Source organism: Lichenostomus cassidix, chromosome 1, assembly GCF_008360975.1.
Source record: "Lichenostomus cassidix isolate B80296 chromosome 1, HeHo_3.0, whole genome shotgun sequence".
Taxonomy (NCBI): domain Eukaryota; kingdom Metazoa; phylum Chordata; class Aves; order Passeriformes; family Meliphagidae; genus Lichenostomus; species Lichenostomus cassidix.
Window position 1 is genome coordinate 97,197,265 of NC_139479.1, and position 21,183 is coordinate 97,218,447.

Consider the following 21,183-nt stretch of genomic DNA (forward strand, 5'->3'; position numbering starts at 1 on the left):
ATATTGTTATTTTACTGTTGCCTGTGAAAAGTCTGAAGTCAAAGAACAAATTTCCTAGCACTGAAGTTAGTTGGTTCTCACCTGGATTTGTTTTCTGGCTGTACTCTTGTTTCCTGATTTTCATAAGTAGAATTGAGCAGAGTTTGTACACGAAATGTAGTTCCTGTAGCAAGAAGTTTTTCAAAAACATGAATATTTGTGAGGTAAGTGAATTTGACAAGTTTTCCTAGGAGAAAATGGGGCAAAAAGGGCAGATGATCAAAGGTTACATTCTGACATTTTTCTAAGCTTAGTTTTATGCCAGTTCTCATTTCACAGCAATTTTAAGTTCTATAAATTAAAACATAAGACACCAGAGATGTCTGAATTAAACATTTGGAATTTTTCTTCTATCAAGATTTTAACTCTGTCGTAAGTTTTGAGCAAAAATGTCCTGACAAGATAAAAAAAAAGTTAGACATGAAAACCAATTCCATACCCAGCTCCATTGCTGAGGTTCATGGAGGGAGAAACTCATTACATACTTGGCTGTTTTTTTATACAGACAACTGCGACACAGAGGTGGCAGAGGATTGACAATGTGGTAGGGTAAAACTACTTTTATACTGTGGCACAAATACTGATGTATACATACAGTATAGAAGCATCACAAAATGAAGGAATGATGTACCAGGAATTCCACAAGTCAAGAGGATGCTCAAAAGGATCCTCATCATTCACAGTCTGCAATGTGAAGTTGGTTTCCTTTTCTGCTACAATGGTGGTTCCACTGACTGACAGGTTTTAAGATCTAATACGGCTGTTTAAGCCAGGTGACCCTGGATTAGATCTATGCCTTTTGAATGCTTCACAAATAATCACATTACAGTGTGCAGGATGGAGCAGCTGTTCTTTTCTAGTGCATGCCAATTTTGGTATTGATTTTTGTAATTAGATGTGGAACAGCCACTTTGCAAAATTAGACTTGTGCTAATACCAAGCTAGTTCTGACTTCAGCTGCCTTTAATTTTTTTTTTTTTTGTGTGGGATATATTCCACAGAACTTCTTAAATGAGCATGAATGAATTGCTTTACAGTATGATAACACACTGGTTAATTAAGCAACATCTGTTGGGAAGAAAATCTCCTCATCTACCATGATCTAGCAATTGAAGTTGTAGTATAGCAGCTCATTGGATTTTTCGCTACAGAATTTACCTGTTCAAGTGTCTGTATGTTTAAAAATTTTTCAGGGCCTGTGTTGTTTGGGAATGGTGGGCTAGAATTCTGCCTCAAGTCAGGTAGCCCAGAACTGGATTCTGCTTTTGGGTATGCTCATACGGGAGAGTTTAATTTTTCTCTTTGTTAGCATCACTTAGAGAGCTCTGGCATATATGCGGCCATGTCTCAAGGGTAGGTCAGCAGCGTAACTGCAGGCGAGTTACAAGCCTGATATAAGTAGTTTTGGCACAGCCCTGCGGAGGCAGTCATGGAGCATTTGCCTCTGGCTGACAATAAGGGCTCTTTAAATTAAGCCAGCTGACTTTGCACTGAGCAGATGGTAAACAGTCACATGAACTTTTCCACCAACTGAGCTGTGGGGTTGCAACAAGCAGCCCCAGGGCAGGAATATCTGATAGTAACACTGCTCTTTCGGTAGTGAACATCTAACTACAGCCCCAAACAAAATCCAGACAGAGCTAGTGATAGCTGCTCCTAATTCCAGCAAATGTTGAATTCACACACTTCAGCTGGGCAAGTTGACAGCTTGTGTCAGTCATTCCAGCTCCCTGGAGAGCAAGGTTCAGTCAGCTCTCAAGAGGTAGTTGAAAAACTTTCCAACAAACCATTTTTCTTCTGGAAAAGAAATATTGCTAAAAAGTAAATATTTCATGGCAGTAGGCCTATTTTAAATGTGTTTTACTTTCTTAGGATGTGTAAAATTAGAATGCGAGTTGTGGATTTGAAATTATCTTACCCAAAGTGCATACAAGCAAGTTTACCAGCTTGTAAGGAAACTGTTCCAGCTGAGCCAAACATTTATTAAACTGAGTCCTCAATTTAATTTGTGATGTACTGACAAGTTATTGAGTCTCATCGTATTGTTGGCTTGTGAAGTGTGATGAGAATAAAGGCTGTGAGACAACCCTGACCACCAAAAATGTAGCACAAGCTAAGCTACTGCAAGTATTGCAGGAAATGAAATTGGCATACCGTGCAAAACAAAGAACTTGGTTTGGAATGGTTCTGTTTTTTGAATTGTCCTGGTTTTTTACACCATCAGAATTATTCAAAAGTAGCATCTTATTTTTATGCAAAGTGATAAGCGTGAACCAGAAAAGGTCAGTGTAATCGTATGGGTGTGACTGTTGGCATGTGGGAGACCTTAACTTTGCACTGCTGTGCATTACTGTGAGTGGAGTTGTTTCTGCTGTGTGGCTTTTCCTTGGGTGTGTCTCTGCCAGGTGATTAGAAGAGATGTCCAGCACAAATAGTGCCTACAAGTGTTTGGGGCCTCTGGGTGTTTCTAAGTAACAGATAATAATCATAGAGAGCAGTCTTTGAAATAATGCCCTGCTTTTTGAATGAGCTTGTGCAGTATCATAAACTGTCCGCACATTCTCACTCAGCACAAATCACAACTTAATTTTTGAAGTCTATAGATCAGTGTCCACTAAATTACATTTAAAATTTAGAAGGTATATTGGAGTGCTGCACACTAAACCTTCCCCAGGATGTTTCGTGAATAAAAATGGAGAAGTGTTTTTGTTTGTTGTTTCTGGGGTGTTTCTCTGCATCTCATCCCCAACTGTAACTGTATGCTTTAATAAGTTTTATTTTGGAGCAAATGGTGCTGGATTGATTTTCTGTCAAAGGTCATTAGCCTGTGCCTGCAAAAGGCCTGATCTGCTACCTACCACGCAGCCAGGTTTGCAGGGTGTTTTCCTGCTCCTAAGTGGAAAATGAGTAGGTCAGTGCCCACCAATTACTGCTGTTGTGCTTGTCACGTCCAGTCCACACTTCAGCCAGTTCTTTCATATAAAAACACCTGAAGAACCCTGTAATGTGAAAGCTGTTTCAGATGCACATATGTGAGGGAAATTGAACCTTTTCTTAAATGAGAGGTATTTTTTTCGCCAGAGCTTTCCAAATTGTCCAAATTGTGCTCCCAGTGAAAATGAGGATTTTCTTCAGTGGGAGCAGGACTGAACAAGCCATAAAGCTTTGACAAAATCCACATCAGGCGTTTTAAACTGGGAATGTGCATATACAATAATAATGTCACAAAATGGCTGAAGAATACAGCTATACTGAATATGTGCAGATGGCCTGCTCCGACATTTACTGGAGCTGTGACTGTTTCCTTTCTTTTTTCTTCTTTCCAATGGCATATGTGCCAGAACATCCCACCACGCAGAAGTCAGCTGTCTGCAGTGAGTCACTAATCTGCTTGTATGCAAAAGTGAGCAACAGGCAGAGTCATTATTTCTGCCTTGTACTGTGAAGAAATGCTCACTTGTACACCAAGCACTGCATGAAAGCTTTTTCATTTTGGGAAGGCAAAGAGGGGAATGCACAGTGTGCTTTTACTGGGGACAGAGATTGTCTACAATTTTTTTTTTTTTTTTCTCTGGCCTCTAGGACTAGAAATGAAGCATCAGCTTAAAGCAGATGCTGCTTTGTGGCATTCTTCTTGGTCTTAGCTCTGGGGTTTTTTGGCTCACTTCAAAGCATTCAGATGATTGGAGATTGCATGTTCCGGGGATCATGACCTAAAAATACAACACCTTCCTCTGAGAGATGCAGAAACGCACAGACTTTGTCCTGATTTTGTTAAGATCCTGTTGAAACATCCTTTATTTGATCAGATCCTTTAAAACAGGGAACTTTTTGAGAGCAAAGGAGGCCTATGCCCAGAAGTTCCGAGGAAATGCAGTTATGGTTCATTTTCTTGCCTGCTGCTTCCCCGAGCAGCTGCCACTGGCCATAACAAGTATTCCCAGGAGGAACTCTTATGCCCTCAGTGAGCACAATGGACAAGCCAGGGATTAAATCCTGTGGCAGTTGCTGAAGTGCTAGGAAGAGGAAGAGCCATGCAGAGTATCTCCAACAGAGCAAGATGAGCAGATGGCTGTGAATCAATAACAAGTAAACTAACATTAAAAGGGTTTTTTTCAGCTTTCTATAGGAAATCTCATCCAGAGTCCATTGCCTAACAGCAAGACTTCTAGGTTAGTTTTTTCAGTCATGGATTTTGTCTGGATTGAATGCTCACAAGTGGCATTTATTCAAAGTCTCAGAATACTGGCTGGTTGTTCCCATGAATCAGGCATAGCCCAGCCAGGCATCCTGTCAACTGCTGCATGGTGACTGTGCCTGCAGAGAGTGTGGATGAAGTTTCTCATGGGGTCAGAAGTTACATTCTCAGGTCTAAGTATGAACTGTTGACTTACTTATCTATTAGCTCATCTTCTCTTTCAATGCATTTATGGCCAGAGGGTATTCTAAGTGTCACTGGGCACTGTCTCACAGTGGTAACACCTAAAAGGGAAGGAAATGGGAAGTTTCCTTACTGAAACGCCACTTTTCTTTTGGCCCTACTAAAGTCAATATACTCAGATTTCCCATCTGGGAAGGTGGCATGTCACACATACAGGCTGATGACAAAGGTGCCTTCGATGGGAAAGAAAAAGGATGAAAAATACAGGTTTCCTTCTCTGTGTAATGCTTGTCATCTTTTCCTGTTTTCTTTCATCTCAGTTATTCTGCTTAGAGTTGCTGACACTGGCTCACTGTCTGTGATAGTGAATGAAATGGTTTGTAAGGTGCAGGTTGAGCTGTAGAAATTAAGACAGGTCTCAATTCTTCCAAGCACCTGCAAAAATCACTAATCTGCTAATTTAAAAATTATAATAAAAAGTCACAAGAATCATGTCATTATGTACCTCTACCTCGGTCTTCTTGTGGAACTGGAGGGAAAAATTGTTTCTGTTTATGTGGATGAAGTATTTAGGCTTAGTCTCAAGAAAAGCTCAGTTCATTCACTTAGGCTTTAGCTCAAGCTCTCTGAGCTTTTTTATCCTCGTTTTACATTTTTATTGCACTGACACTAGACTAGTTCTCTGTGATACTTGGGAAGCTGCTGTAAAATTTGCAGAACAGCACTTCAGTAAGTTTGAGTGAATATGGCCTCTTCTATTGAACTTCCTGGTATTTTCTATACAGGTCCTAGTGAAGCTGTTCAGATTCATGCTGATGTTGCCTAAGATGATCTCTCGCTTGGACTTTATTTGGTTTGTTGTTTGAGTTCTAGATTTTTGGAAGTTTATTAATCTTTTTCCAAAGTTTTTATTTCTTCCATAATAAAAAAAGAAGTAGCAGTGAGCCACAAAGCCAACATGTGCAAGATGTTAGGGTTTCTATGCCTGCCTCTGGCTGGATTTTAGCTTTCTCTCAGTAATTTTCAATATTGATCAGACAGCCTAGTGTCTATGAGTGGTTTTCACCTCATATGACTAAATAGTTCTTCATTGTGCTACACACTTTACTCTTCCTTTCCTTGCATATGAGGCCTGTGATGGCAAATTGCAGATGTGTAATGTAGACTCACCCTGATTGCACATTCCTGTATGGTTGCAGTTGTGTCCCAGTAGCTAGTGTGTGTGTCTGGCTCCTTTTAAGGGTCAGGAGGAGTTGGAAGAGGCCAGTGTTTGTGGTGGGTAGAATCCTGTTCCAGGTCAGCTGGAGATGGGAAGGAGATGCCCTCTTGTTAAGCTATAAGCCATCTTGTCACCTGCACAGCATCTCATGTTGGGGCCAGCCTGTTCTGAACTAGCCTGAAGACTTGCTTGTCCACTGTGTCTTTGGAAATAAGATTTTGAAGTGCAGTTTCTGTAAACTCCCTAAAAATGGCATTGCAATGTGGAGATTATACATCTCTTATGCCTGTGTTACTGTTATATCACTGATTGCTCCCGTAATGAGGCAAAGACTAACTTCTTGATGACCTCTGATAGGGGCATATTTTGTGGTCTAATGTCACACAAGATGTCTTCCAACTGCTCCTAGTAAAGGCTCTGCTGGCAAAGTAGTAATGATACCATGAGCTGTGCATAACCTTCCTCCTCTGGGAGCTTTTGCTTTTGTACTTAGTCTAATTTCTGGTCACCAAAAAGGCAGTGATAGCTCTTTGCATACTGTGGTGGGTTGGCCCTGGCTGGTGGGTAAGTTTGCCACTCTGTTGCTCGCTCCCACAGTAAGAGAATAGGGAGGGCAAAAGCAAGGAAGAATACTTCCTGCATCAAGATGAAGAGAGTTTCGTAAGTTGGAGGGAGGAAACAAGTAATACAAAAGCCAGCACTCACCACCAACAAACTGATGCTCAGCCAGTATCAGAGCAATGGACAACTTAAAAAAAACTTTCCCCACAGTTTTGTGCTGAGTATGGTGTGAAATACCTTGTGGCCAGTGTGTTTCAGCTGTCCTAACTATGTCCCCTCCCAGTCTACCCTCAGCCTACTTGCTGGGGTGCCAGAGTGAGAAAGAGAGATCTTGATGCTCTGTGAACACTGCTCAGTAGTAACTAAACCACTGATGTGTTACCAGCTCTGTTTTGGTCCCTGGTCTAAAACACAGCACCATCCAGAGTGCTATGTGGAAAGTTTATTCCCTGCCAGCGAAGCCCAGTATACATGCAAAAGAGAGTCTATCTTTAAACAAGCAAGTAAACCCCCTGTTTTATTGCATGGCCACACTTTCCTAAGGGCTTCCTTCCCCAAAATGCATTGTATGCACTTCAACTCTGGGAGGTGATGGGTTGGAGTACAGCTTGCTGAAAGCCTCCAGAGTCCCTTCTGGCAGAAGGTCAGGTTTTGTGTTTCCCCATGAAATGGCAGCTTGTATTATAGGAAGGGGAAGTTGTACAGTGCATACTGTGACTGTTGTACTCTTTTTCAAGCTTTTCAAGCTAATACATAATTAAAAGTATGTATTATTAATGTTGTCTGTAGGTTCATTCCAGTCTCAGAAAAAGAATTTATTCCACAAAATTGTCAGCAAATTTAAGCACAGAAAGAAGCTTAATGTTCTGGACACAGGTACTGGTGCATTGCTTAATTAAGGTTTTCAGCTGCCTTCTTTCTCAGCTCAGTCTCAGGGAAATGCTTCTAGACAGAAACACCTCAGCTCTCCAGTCTTTGATCACTTTGGTTCCTTATTTTCCCTGTCTGCTGTGATTCCATTGCCTCCTGGCTCCAGTATGATGCTGTTTTGTTTTTACTTGGCATCTCCCTTTAATTACGGTTTCCCTGCTCCGGATGCCATGCAGCAGAGCTGACAAAGAAAGGGCAGTTCTCCAGTTGGCCCTGAAAACTTCATCTTCTATAGCTCTTAGGTCTGTAGTCCTTCCATTGTTCTGTGTCAGTGACCATATTATTTTGCCAGAGCATTTATCCATGTCCTTATCTCATATTCCTGCGATTTCTTGCTGTCTGGAACTTTGCAGACTGCAGCTTGTCAAGGTGAAAGAGCCTGGTCAGGATGTAAGTGCTTGTTTCTGCACCAGATCTCAGAAATACCAACCTTCAAACCTGCCTCTGCAGAAATCTTAACCAGCTTCCTGTTTGCTTCTTATTGAAAATACCTTCTGCTGTTTTTAGAGTCATGTTACGGAACTTCTATGTCCTCTAGTCTGCTGTTAGCTCTCCAAAGTATTTTTTCTTGTTACAGTATTGTGATCCTGCACCCTACATACTCATAACTCTGAGGGCCATTTTCAGATGTGCAATATGCGCAGGATTATAGCTTAGCCTGCTTCCCTGGGCTCTTTTTCTTTTGTCATCATGTTGCTCACACTATTCAAGTTATACCCAGGCTGTTCCTTAGCTGTTCCACAGTGGTGTTCTACATTATACCTGTGGTGTAGAAGAGCCAATGAGCCTCTCTGGTTCTGCTTGCTTAACTCCATTAATTTTGTCTGGTTTCTTTCCCATCCATGTTAATCTCTTAAGATAATAAAACCGCTGTTCCCATCTCCAGTTTCCCCAGCTATCTTTATGGTTAATATCTTTCCCTAAGAACTTGGCCATGTAATTTCCTCTCCTTTCCTGGTGCTGTGTTTTCTGCATGTCATACACATGCACTATTTTCCCACATAGGCTCTGCCTTCTCTTCTGCATTGCATGGTGCAAATGATTTGAAATTACTTGCTCTGTTTTGTTGTATTTGTTCAACAAATATGTTGCGGGAGTTGCTTATGAGAAATAACTACCTTGCTTCCATGTTGGTGTAAAAAAGGCATCATACATTAGCATAGCTTCTGTTGAGTGTCATTCAGATTTTGTTCCTGAATTATTAATAGACCTTAGTGACAAATTATTAAGAAAAATGGGTGTTTAAATTCTCCTGTGGGAAAAGAAACAAAGTATTTAATAGACGATTAAGTAAAGAATAAAAGAGATAAATACCTTAAAATCTGCAGATAAAAATGGGGCTAAACAAAATGTCAAACACTGTATTTGTTTGAAAGAAGCCAGCCTGTTTTGATACAAAGTGAAGTGTGCACTATGATCAAAGATTCAAGCCTGGCAAGTGTTGAGTACCCTGGCCTCATTCCAGCACAACACAGAGGCATGTCCTTGGAAGTTAAACATGTGAATAATGTCATAGTGTCTAAACATTAAAGATGTGTCTGTGCATTTGCTGGGGTAGAGCCAGCTTGCTAAGTTCCTCCCAAGAATAAAGCAAAGATGTGAAGAACTTAGGAGTTTTACCCAGCCCACATACAAATCATCAGAGGAAAGGCAATGGATATCTACATATTGGTGGGGAACTGCATTTTCCCCTGAGTTACAGAGGGGAGGAAGTCTGGAGTCTTGCCTACTCTGAAGTGTACCGTGTAGTGACTGAAAGCAAAGTGTGGATCAGCAAAGTGCAGTGTGGGCATGGCCTTGGCAGGTGCTGGACAGCCTCACCCTCACATGCTGCCTGCGTATATTCATCCTCCATCCAGGAGTTCCTAGGCAACAGTGTGACTGAGCTGCCCCATATTCTGCAGCATTCAAGATGGGAATCCCAGAATCTTCATTTCAATTCAAATATTTACTTGAGGATTTTGTGAATCAATAAATGAAAATTTTTACTCCTTTTTGTGGTTAGTCTATACTTGTGGTGAGTCACGAGTCTACATAATGCGTGGTTTTTGTTTTTATGAGGTTAATTTTGCAGAAGGAAGGAGCTTGAGTGTTTGTATAGCTGCAGAGGAGACACTTGGAAGGATTGCTGTCAGCAGAGGTCATGTTGGCTTCATGTTTTGTCATCTTGAAAAGTGTGTGTGCCCGTGTGCATCTGTGTTATGAATGAAGGAAAGTAAGTGCCATAAAGGCAGATTTAATGAGATTGGATCGTGTTGTCCATGTGCCTCTGGTATGAAAATCTGAGTGAATTTTGACCACATTGTACACAGCAGTCCCAGGGCACGTCACCATATTAAGAGCTTGCAGCAGTTCACAGAGCAGGGTACAGCCCAGTAAAACACCAGTGAAATGCTGGAGAGCACACAGTAATGCACTTGAGTATGTCAAGAGATACATCTCTTCCTTAGGAAGGCTGACAGAAACAAAGCTGAACCCATGCCTGTTTGGGAAAGTTAAACAAGACTCAGCTGAGAGTTTTGTTTATCTGCCACACCAGCAAGGCTTTCTGATGCGAAGCAGTACTTGAAATAAGTCACACCAATTGCCTCTTTGCAGGTCCACTTAGTGAGGTGTGCTGAGGGCTCTTGCATGGTCTGTGTAGCAGCCAGCTGTAATGCTCACCTTGGCACCGGACGGGGAGAACAGAAGATGAACACATACATGGTCTCAGCAGCAGCTCATGCGTGAAGCAGCCCTGTCCCTGCGCCTGCCCCTACAGCAGCTCTCCCACACACACCAGGGCCCTGTTGTGTGGGGCCTGTAGCTCTGTGCCACTGTGCCTTTGGCAACCATTCCAGCTGGAGGAGGGCTGGATCAGCAGAGCTTCCTCTCCAGACAGCTGTCTTGTACACCTGGTTTGACCATCTGCTGCTTTGTATCTCTGCTCGTTAGTTCCCAGCCCTTGCTGCGGCTCTGTGTGCTGCCTGGTCCTAGAGCAGTATTGTAGCAGTGTCCTGTCAGAAAAGCTGGAATTTCTTCCAGGTCAGTCTGTTTGGCATCAGTTCCTTGGTGAAGTGGTTCCCTAGGCGCTGCTGACTTGAAGCTGTGCTCTGTCTTGCTAGATTTTCACTTTTTAACTTCGTAAAGACCATTAAAACCTTACAGCCCTCCTTTCCTTCATGATGCCGTCATGCTTAGACCTACAGAGAATTTGTTCTCCACTAAGTGTGGTTAAACTTCTGCAGCTCTCTCTCATAACAGACATCACTGAAGAAATTCTTTTAAGTGTGTGTTTTGCTGGGGTTTGGTCTGAAAAGCTTGTGTCTGAAAAGCTGTGTGGTAGGTCAGTTCAGCTGACTACGTTTTGCGTGTTCACAAAGCCGGGGGAAATGACTAGATGGGCTCTGCATGCCTGCAGAATAGGATAAACTGTCCATGCAAACCTTTAACAAACCTAGCTGAGGAAACCATCTGGCGTAGACCTCCAGATACTTCTCTTCTTTGAGTCACTTCTGCCACTGTGGTGTAGGCATGCCCAAAGGCTCACACCTTCATGCTGTGTTTTCAACTCTGCTTGCAAAAATACCCCAGTAGTTCTGCACATGCCACTGTCACAGAGAGCTGAGCATGCAGCTACCTGTTAGCAGGACTGTACAGTATCTGCAGAACCTCATTTCATGTTTAGACAGCGTTCCCCTGAAAATTATCTGTGCTCCTCATGGGACAGCTCTTGAATGCAGGACAGTGTGGAAGCAGAAAGGATGTCAGATGGATTAAAGAAAGCCACAGGGAATGAAACCTGTCTGTAGCACTGTCCTTCCTCCTGATTTGGAGCATCCATATGGATATACCTTTGTCATTTGAAACAGTGGGATGCTGTTCCTCTCGAAGGAGGTACAGGAGCATCTAGTTTAAATGCAGAGTTGTTGAAATGTGGACTCCTTTCTCCTCTGGAGGTCAGTGCAAAGGATCTTACGAGTGAAGCCTTTGTGTGATTTCCTCCAAGTTAGGTTTTATGTCTGCTTAAATAATACTCTGTAAAGAAGTCAGTGAAATTATTTCCTAACCAAATGTCCACTAAGACTGCTAGAGAAGAAGAAAAATGCTCTTCCCTTCCACATCCACCCTGCACCCACACACACACACAAAATGCTCATTGTTCACCTTCAATCCTTCCTTCTTCAAAACTGTATGGCAGCAATGTTATGTTGAAGTAATACAGAGCTTCTTTTAGAGCTAGAGGAAAAAAGGAAGGTAGAAGACTTTCAAGTTTCATTTCAAGAATGGAAAAAAAAAAAACCTTGGCGAGGGAATAAAAACAATATAAAAGCAGGGAGAGGAAATATACTTACTGCACCTGAGTTTATACAGCCACCTCCTGGTATTTCTTAGTCAAACATGCCAATGTGATATATTCCTTATGTCTTTAACTACTGCATGTTTCACTTGTCAAGGTTTTTTCTTCTCTTTATTTTTTTGACACATACAGCATGAGAAAGTAAAATGTAAGAGGGAACCCTCAGCTATAGTGATCAATCAAGTTAATTTCTAGTGCCCTGACATACAACACATCTAATTAAATGCATACCAAGTCATGTTTCTTTTAATCATATATTGCTCATTGTTTGAAATCATGTCTTAATTTCTTTATTAAATGCAAAAAAAGGGAAGAATTGTAGTACTAAGATTTAAACCACTATAAGCTCAGTCAAACCAGAATTAGACAGCAGTGTCAAAGTGCTAATTGGAGCAAATCAGAATTAACAAATAGTGTTGGACTACAACCAGACCATTACATTAAAATATAATCAACGCTTACGAATTCCCAAACAAGAAATCTAGAGAGAAAGCTGCCTGTTTAATTATACATTCCAATTAAGATCCTGGTCTCCATGCAGGAAGCTTGTCTGAACACCTCACTACTGGCCCAGTTGCATTACTTGAAAGTCATGTTTGCAGTCACTGGTGCGTCTACTTAATAGGACTGTTACGGGGTAGATCTTTTCCTCTGCTTTCTCTGGCTCTTCCTTACAAAAAATGAGTTTTACTGCAAAGCTCTGCTCTGGAAAGGCTAGCAACTATAACTGAGCACTTAGAAATGTTAATTGAAGCTGTGGGGGTTTTTTTCAAATGAAGAGAATGCACAAGTTCAAAAATGTTTTACAAAAGAACATAGGTGAATTAAGATCATAAACAAACTAAATTTTGGAATGTTTCAAATGTTTTTACACATATGTAGTAGAACTGATTGTATACTTATACCATAAAACATAAAAAGGTCCTTCCCATTAAAACAAGAGCAAAGGGCAACTGCTAACAAGATAAAATGTGTTACAGCTATTCTCTTCATCTAGTACACATCCTCACACAATGAACAGTTAAAGAAGCTAGCAAAAGATAAAGATTTTATTAGCTATATCTTTGAATAGAAAGCTCATTAAATCTACAAAGCTAACAACAAACAGAAATGCACACTGAAATGAAAGAGGACAAAGGCCATGCCGAATGTTTGGCTGTTGTGTGCAGTTTGTGGGGTTGGGTGCTCTTGTGTGACACTGCCAGGTTCAGTGCAGGAGATTGGAATTGTTCAGTGCTTAGCCCTTCTGAAAGAGCAGTTGTTTGCACTCCGGCTCCAGTTCTGTGTGTGTCATTTTTGCTGGTCAAACCACCCAAAAAGTGACAAATGTGTCTTAAACAAGTGTTTAAAATGGGAAGAAAGATTAAAAGAAACCGGGCGGGAAGAGTAAGCTGGCTGTAGACATAGTAACAGCTGTGGAAAATAGATCAAGGACTATTGCAAAGAGATGGGTTATAACCAGGAAGGTAGTAAAGAAAATAATGAGTTGAAAATGCAGCAGGGGAGATGAGATGCAGGCATTAGGTAAAAATATGTAATCATTCAGGATGGCAGTACACTGCGAAAAAATACCTCAAAGGCTCGGTGCAGATATCATGATGTGGTCCCAATTTCAAAACAGTTCAGACAGGCATCTGTAAAAAATTACTTGGGCATTCTATTTGCTACCTGTAGCCTCTTTCTACCCCTAGCTGCGCTGACCACAGATGGGTCAGGCTTCATAATACTTTTCCCACAGGAGGGAAGAAGTTGTCACAGATTGGCTTTATGGACTAGTGATATCCCATGGGATCAGCAGAATGGCTTACTGAATCAATGCAAATTGCAAACAATTGACTACTAGCACTGAGCTCTGACTTTGGAAGCTTAAGTATGTTTTGTGATTGCTGTCCAATTTCTTTGTGAACAAGATTAAAGTGAACTCTACAATCAAGTGAAGATTTGGGATCACATTCCAGTTCAGGGTGAAAGATTTAATTCAGAACACCAACACTTGGAGCTGCTGAGAAAGATTTTAACTGTTCCTTTCTTCTTCTCTGACTTTATGTGGGCAGTATTTCTGTTATGGTATTCTGTCCCATGCTTTCTGTTTTTTTCGGCATGCTTGTCTTCAGCTGTGATCCAGCTCTGCTTTTGTATTTACGGCCTTTGGGGTGTTTTTTAAGGTTTGTTATTTTGTAAAAGGCAGTATTTCCCTTTCTTAGAAGAGTTGAGGTAGAGTGACTAAAGAGGTAAGACTGGGTTTTAGTCAAGAATTGCTGAATTCTGCTTGTCAGTCCATCTGTGAGCTAAGATGGCTTATGTAAGGACCCTTGTTTTTCTTTAAATACATTTTGTCTCTTAGCCACTTGCTGGCATCTTCTGTTGCAGTGTTTTACACAGACTGATACCCTGCTCCCACTCAAGTGCTATTGCCAATCTCACAGTTTTCTTTGCAAATATTAGAAACTTGAACATTCAGTGTATCTTTAAGGTGGATTCTATTACTTGCCTGCAAACATCTGTGGCATTCAGATCATATCTTGCCGTGGGTTATGCTCTGAGTATCTGTGAGGAATGGTTTTATGCAGATAGATGCAAAATGGTAAATAAGCATAGCTAGTGGCTGAATTATTCTTCATCTCAAATTGTGGTTTTGTTCTCTTCCAGCCATACTATTAGAAGACAGAAATTCCAGTGAGTCTGCCTGGAAGAATAAAATTTCTATATCTGCCCTAAACACTCCAGAGCCAGCAATGATGCATGAGCCTTTGGTTGGCAGCCAGAAAAGGAAAGCAAGGAAAACTAAGATCACACATCTTGTCCGAACAGCAGATGGGCGAGTGTCACCAGCAGCAGGGACACTGGGTAAGGAAATTAGAGTTAAAATTTTATTAAAACTGGATGGTTGGAGAAGATTTGAGCAACTTACCAGGGCAATGTCTTTAAATTAGGTTGTTTTCATAGCTGCTTAGAAAGGTGATTATTTAAAATGCAGGTATCAACCAACTGGGAAATCATTGAGTCCATAATGGCCAACTTCTTTTGTTTGAATGACCAAATCTGTCTTTTCTTCCTGAACTTTTCACTCTAAGAACTGTGAGCTGATGCAGAGAGAAATGGAAAATGGTTACCTTTCATAGTTTGTTTCCAGTCCAGCAAAGAAATTACACTGCACCTGGTTATAGATTGTAAAACTGAATTTTGTAGTGTGACAGTCAATGCCAGAGTCCTTGTTGGAGTTCTCCACAATTAAGATAATCTTTCAGGACTGCTGTATCCAAAACATACAAAAAAGCTCTCTTTCCTGACCTAAAAGATCAAATTCAGTTGACCACAAATTCAGTTGACCACAAAATCAGTAAACTGCTTCACAAACCTTAGTACTGTGCTTCTGACCCAGTAGCTTGGGTCAGAAGAGGTTGCGGCATGAATCACACTACACTGGAAGAATCAAAGTCCTAAAGGTAAAGGTTCTGCTAACACCAGAGTAGTCAGCATAGCCATAGTCTGCAGTGAATTTGTGGGCTAGATCTGCAAGCTTAACTTTCTTTCTTTGCAGAGGAGAAGCCAAAAGAGCTGCCGCAAAGCGCTCTTCAAAAATCAGCAAGTGCAGAAACGGATTGCAACAGTGAATGCTCCAGAAACACAGAGACAGAAGAAAATCATAGTATTACGTCAGATATGCCAGCAGTGTCTGCATTTTTTAGTTTAGCTGCTCTGGCAGAAGTAGCAGCCATGGAAAATGTACACAGGTATGGTTTTCCTCTCGTTGTCTTAAATGAATAGTGTGTGGCTGACAGCTTGTTCAGAAAGCATGTGAATAGCAGACTGTTTTATTTGGCCTGCGTTTCCTCTTCCACAGCTTTCTATGAATGTCTGCTTTACACCACGTGCATAGTAGTGTTAAGTCCTCACCTAAATGACAGTGTAATCTGTTCAGCAGTTAGTAAAATGATCATTCCCAGGAAGTTTACCTTCCAGTTTTTGTATGTAAACAGATTCATATGGTCCTTGAGATCCTAATGATTGAGAATTATCAGATGCTATTTGTCAGATTCTAAGAGGTGTAAATAGCTACTGCACACTGATTCACATTTTTCAGTGGCCTAAAACCTAAGATGGTTGACAGAATTTCATACATTTTGAGATGAAGTTTTTATGCTGAACATGGCTGAGGGAATCTAACTTTTTATTTTTACTCTTGTGCTTTGCTGTGTAGAAGACAAAGCATCTGCTGAATAGCATGGGGCAGAACAGCTCTGGGTGGTGGAAAGCCAGGGTAGTTGGGGTTGGTCCTCTCAGTTACTGAGTAGGCCATCCATACAGATCAGGTGGAAAATGTGCAGGTTACTTAGGGCTCTTGAATCAGTTCAGCATGGTCAGACCTGTGATGGGAGTAAACCAATGACGGCAAGTCCTCCTTGGCTCTTAATTATCCAGTGTTTTCTTTCATGGAACTTACTGGATATGACACCCTATCCTCTTCTGCAGTCAAAGCTCAGTGAGGAAGCATTAGCCAGTTTAAAACCATCATAGCCTCTGCAGATGTCATTTGACAGGTTGCTAGCTGCCTAAGAGCTCCTCAAGGCAGTAGTTGATGAAACCATTCACAGCCCCAATTTACTGTTCTTCTCATGGGCCTCATTGATGAACCCAGTCATGTGTCCAGGCTGCACATCAAATGCTCAAAGGCTTTTTAGAAGCTCAGGAACCCTACGAGAAACAGATCCGCTGGTTCCTTTCTGCAGAAGCTGTTCTTCTGCTTAAACAGCATTGTTTTGGGTGAGAAGTGATTTCACACTGCAGTCAGCCTGTCATCATAAGCCACAAAATGGGACTCGGGGAAGTGCTGTGCTAAGCTGTGCTCTCACTCACACCATTGTGGTTTCATTGACTGCCATTAACACTGACCAGAATTGCAGAAAAGCAGCAGGCTTAGCTCTGCTGTGGCTTTTCCCTCTTTGTTCCTCTAAGAGTTCTTATCCTCCTCTTATTGCTGTTGAAGTGAGCTAATGTTTTGCAGAGCCTTCTGCTTGGGTCTTACTCTTTGAATACCATCATTTGTCATGTCATCATGTAGCTAGAGCAACACAACACCTTCCATAAGGCCTGAAAACCCCAAACTGGCAAATATACAGCAACTGTTGGAAATGCCAGTTTGTAATCACCCTCAGGAGGGCGAAATGACAACCAGGGAGGACTCTCTCAGTAGAAAGTTAACCACGTCTCTCACAGATTTGGCAAATGGAAGTCAAAACTAAATCTTATGGCCTAGATGCTTCTCTACTTTCTACTCTGTCAACTGTTATCTTTTGCAACTCGCTTTATTTGCAAATAGCTGGAAATGTGAAGAAAAGATATTGGAGATTTGCTTGATGTGTTTCTTCAGTGTCTGAATTTAATTTATTAAATAGTTTCATAGAGCCTTGGGACATGGAATCCTTCTGACAGCGTGGTTTTCATTTGAAGATTTCTGCTTAGCTTTATTTACCTTGTGCATGCCCTGGTTAAGCACTGGGAGCCTGAGCTGCATTTTGTGCTGAGGACATTTCGTTGCACTCCAGTTGTGTGAAGCATGTGGGTACCTCTGCGGGGGTTTCTGCTGGCGTCTTAGCTGGGCCAGAGTGAGGTAAAGTGGCCCTGGTGTAGATAAGAAGTGGACCCCAGATTTTCATTGCTACAAATGACAAATACTGTAACGAAAATAGAACCTCACTTGTGAGAGTAAATAACAGGCAGTGACATGCTTTGTGTATGTATTTTAAAAGGCAAGCTGCAAAGGAGCTCTCCCAAGTCCATTTGGTACCATGACTGATTTTGATTGCCAGCACATAATTGTGGCACAGTTTATTTTTATGATATGCTTTGCCAGGGGATCATTTGTAAATTAACACTGCTGTAGGTATGAAAAATATATGCTAGGCTGATGTAGTGATAAGTCATGTAACTTGGAGGAATCCCAATATGCAAGTCTGCTGATGAGTATATTTCCATGTTGCTTAAAAGCTGGCTGTTGACTCACACTAACATGGTTTGTGCCTCTATGCATTTACCTTCTTTTGCCACACATGCTGTGTGCTCTGCTTCTGAGGGCTGCAGCAGCTCCCTTGCAAAATGAGTGACAGCACTGGTGCGCTCTTAACTTACCCTTACTCTGTGCATTTTGCTTTGTGTAGTCAAATACCATCACATCTTGGTTTTTCCTGCCTTTGCATTGTGATGTAGGTTGTCCTCAGATACTGTGTTGCTGTTGCAGGGGCACCTCCGAAAGCACCTGTAACCGCAGCGAGCACCTGCAGCAGCGAGGAGTTACCGTACTGGTGTTCAACCATACAGCTGCTGCTTCCTGTCCTCTCTGGTCTGATAACAGCACCTCCCGTGCTCCAAGTACTGATGGGTGGCTTTTCTTTTCTTCTTTTGCAGAAGTCAGAGGGCCACACCTCTCCCACATGATGGACAGCCAAATGAAATGTCTCAGGCTCCAGTGCTTATTTCCTGCGCTGACCAGTGAAGCTCCACTTTATTGTAAAACATTGTGCTTTACCTAATATCCTAGCCTTGTCTTTACCAAGGGAAGCTAGTCAGTCCATGTGATGGAACTAGAGACTGCAATAAAGTGCTTATTGCTCTGAGTGGCCCAGAATTCACTGGAAGCCAGACGTTAGCAACTTGGGCCAGGTCCTCAAATTGGAACCCAGTATGTAGGAGGGTGATACTGTCTATTAATGAGCTGAAATGGAGTGGAATGATCCCAGAGCTTGCTTTCTATTGAAGGCTTTTAAACAGTAAACAGGTGGTTGGTGTGAAAAAGGCTGCCTCTACTGTTAGCTCACACAGCATCTCTTTTACCAACCAGAGAGTACAACAACTAGTTTCATATAATACCTAGTTATTCTAAATGAAAATGAAAAAAAAAAAACAACAAAAACACTGACGCACTGCACTAGTTACTATTAGATATTCTTAGTCATTTTTGTACATGAAGATTTAAGTTCTAAGATGGTTTATATTAATAGGTTATGCCTACGTTTATATTGTAGAATGAATCTAAAACCTGTTCCAGAGAACTCAAGGCAGCCTGGACAGATGTACCATTGTTAGCGGTGTTTGGGCAGCCACGTGGTCCAGATGTTCTGCACTTTTATATTTGCCACCGGAGTGGTAGAGTTTACTGGGAAAAGTTCTGACAGGCTACGTTTGGGTTTGTTTCTTTTTAATTTAGCTTTGAATAACCAGGATGATGTGCATTAGAAAAAGGAGTGGTGTATGGAAAAGAAAATACTGCAGATAATTGACTTGTCTTTCATGCCTTGGAGGGTTCCTTTATTTTTGCATAGATATCTGAGCAGCTTGGTTAAACTTTCCTGTAAACAAAAAGTACTGCAAATGCGTTTTTCAAAAGTGACCTTAGTATTATTTCACAGTTCTGAAAAACTTAAAACCATGACTTTTCGATATAGTGTACACCAATACACATACCTTTTACATTTTACAGACACTGGCATTGTTGTAGTTACTATGCACAGTCCAAATCAGCTTCAGAGTTTGCATAAAGGGTCAATTACAGTTTGCATTGGTAAAGTGGAAAGCTATATACAGTTAAACTACAGCTGAAGAGTAGTGTTTGACTGAATTCAGACTACCAAACAGATCCATCTGCCAGTTTCTGTCTCTGCTTGTGTTGAATTTTTGTGTTTTGCTCTCATAAATACATCCCAAAAGCAGGCCAAGTGTATCACTTGGCCTGTTATCTTCACTATCTTGACTTACACTATTGTATAACTAAGCATTGATTCCTACCAATAGATGCAAAATGATCACTAGTAATTGATCTAAAGCTACAAATTCAACAGGGTACTTCTTCTATAGCACAAGATGTTTCCCTACTTTTTGCATTGTAGCACAACAATTTACCAAATTGGACTCCAGCAATAATTTTCTATTAGTCTTCGTCATACCGGCTGAACTTTTGATAGTATTAGATTGAGTTTGAAGTTCTTTGAATTAAGTCTTTAAATGATGCGAGTTTACATCATTCTATCAGGCATTCTTATTTATACTTGACTGAATTGATAATGTGTTTGGGGGTTATTTTGTAACTAATTTGATGTAATAGCCATATGGACAGTAACTCTATTAATGCTTGCTAGGTTTAGCCTTTCATTGTTGTAGTTAAGTGAAAGTCTCTGATTCAGTGTCAGGAAACAATATACAATGTACCACATGAGTTTTAAGAAAGGATTAAAGGTCTGACAAAAGCCAGATAGCTGGGGAAGTGTCACTGAAACAGCACCGTCGAGGATGCATGTGTTGAAAGAAGGGAACAACAGAAGAACAACAAAATTTGCAAACCAATGAGTCACTGAAAAGGCTTTTTTAAAAAATTCAGGTGAATAAATGTCTAAGAGCCCCCTAGAATGCCATTGCAGCCTATGGTGGTATTTTAAATAAGATTTTATTAAAGTTTTATAAGTTATTTTAACAAGACAGGAAAAACTTAAAAGACTTAAAACTTGTGGGTCACAGCAGGGTGGCTGTTGGAGTTTTGGACCACTTTATAATTAGCTGAAATCCAAATATGTTACAGTGCAGGCCGTTCACGTTGACAATGGTACTAACTTATTTCTCTAGAAACCTTTAGAGTAGATATATTTTTGTCAAAGCACCCCATCCTTCCTCAATTTAAATTTCAATATTGTTCCTGGAGATATTTCTGTATATTAATGGTACCTTTTTTAAAAGAAACAGAAAATTACTTTTTTCTATATGAATTAATATCTTACTTGATCTGCTTTTCCTTGACTTTCCCTTAGAGAGGGGGTAGGGTTGGGTCAGTTTACTGGATATGACTGTTTTCAGATACTTATAAACCTTTTTGTAGATATGCTTAATTTTTAAGCGATTAGGCACTGAGAGTAGCAGAAATCCTGCAAAGCTTTATAGTTCACTAGGCATTTGCCTTTGTTGGTTCTCTGAGTGATGTCTTGATTTGAGTAGCTAGAATTTTCCCTGAATCTACTAGAAGGGGTATCAGTATTTTCAGGTAACAAAGTCTGTTAGCACAACAAAAACTTCAGACCAATATCTTACTGTATTGGGGTTGGGTTTTTTCCTTGTTTGTTTTGTTTTCATTTTTATTAATTTCAGCTGCTTTCATTTTGGAAAATCTTACTGCTATTGTGTGTACTTCAGTATACCAGCAAACACTGTTACCTGTTAACACGTTGTCCACGAATGCCTCTAGAAAAGAAATTGTTGCACCTTATGTATATCTCAAGCAAACCAAAATATGATGCTTTTCTGCTTTGTTTATTCTGAATATGTTGTATCATACTTTACTGAACCCATTTTAACTTAGCTAAAGCTATCAATATTTATGCATTTCACATTATTTTCTGGATCTGAACCTGTGTATAAATCTTTCTTTAAAAAAAAGACAAGCATTTACTGTAGTTGTCCTCTGTGACTTATCCATGGGAGGGGGGAATCTTGTCTCAAGTGTAAAATGCAGTACTGTCCCAGTTTTCCTTGGCTTTTATTTATTTAGTCACCTTCGATATTTCGTAGTTCTGAGGTATGCAAAATGCATGGTTGTAGCTGAAGCTACAGATCTAAGCAGCTGGGAGAAAATTACTGTAATGTCTTCTTAATTGTTCTAGTACTGTATACAAATATGGGAAAAATGTTCTGCAGAACATTTGAGATGCAGATTCTTATCCCTATAGTAGGCTA

The 21,183-nt window shown here is 40.7% G+C and overlaps 1 protein-coding gene across 14 annotated transcripts in view; it reads left to right on the forward strand.

Annotated features, from left to right (window-relative positions):
- Nucleotides 1–20,891, forward strand: part of BBX (BBX high mobility group box domain containing) — a 137,363-nt gene extending 116,472 nt beyond the window's left edge. For 12 of the 14 annotated variants that reach the window (XM_085072764.1, XM_085072693.1, XM_085072653.1 and 9 more), the window contains 4 exons: nt 6,990–7,076; nt 14,119–14,316; nt 15,011–15,203; nt 17,875–20,891. In XM_085072764.1, the coding sequence (XP_084928890.1) occupies nt 6,990–7,076; nt 14,119–14,316; nt 15,011–15,203; nt 17,875–17,962 (566 nt within the window). In that variant the 3' untranslated portion in view covers nt 17,963–20,891. The remainder of the gene's footprint in view (nt 1–6,989; nt 7,077–14,118; nt 14,317–15,010; nt 15,204–17,874) is intronic. The other 2 variants (XM_085072727.1, XM_085072717.1) reach the window with 1 other exon arrangement.
- Nucleotides 20,892–21,183: the final 292 nt, after the last annotated feature.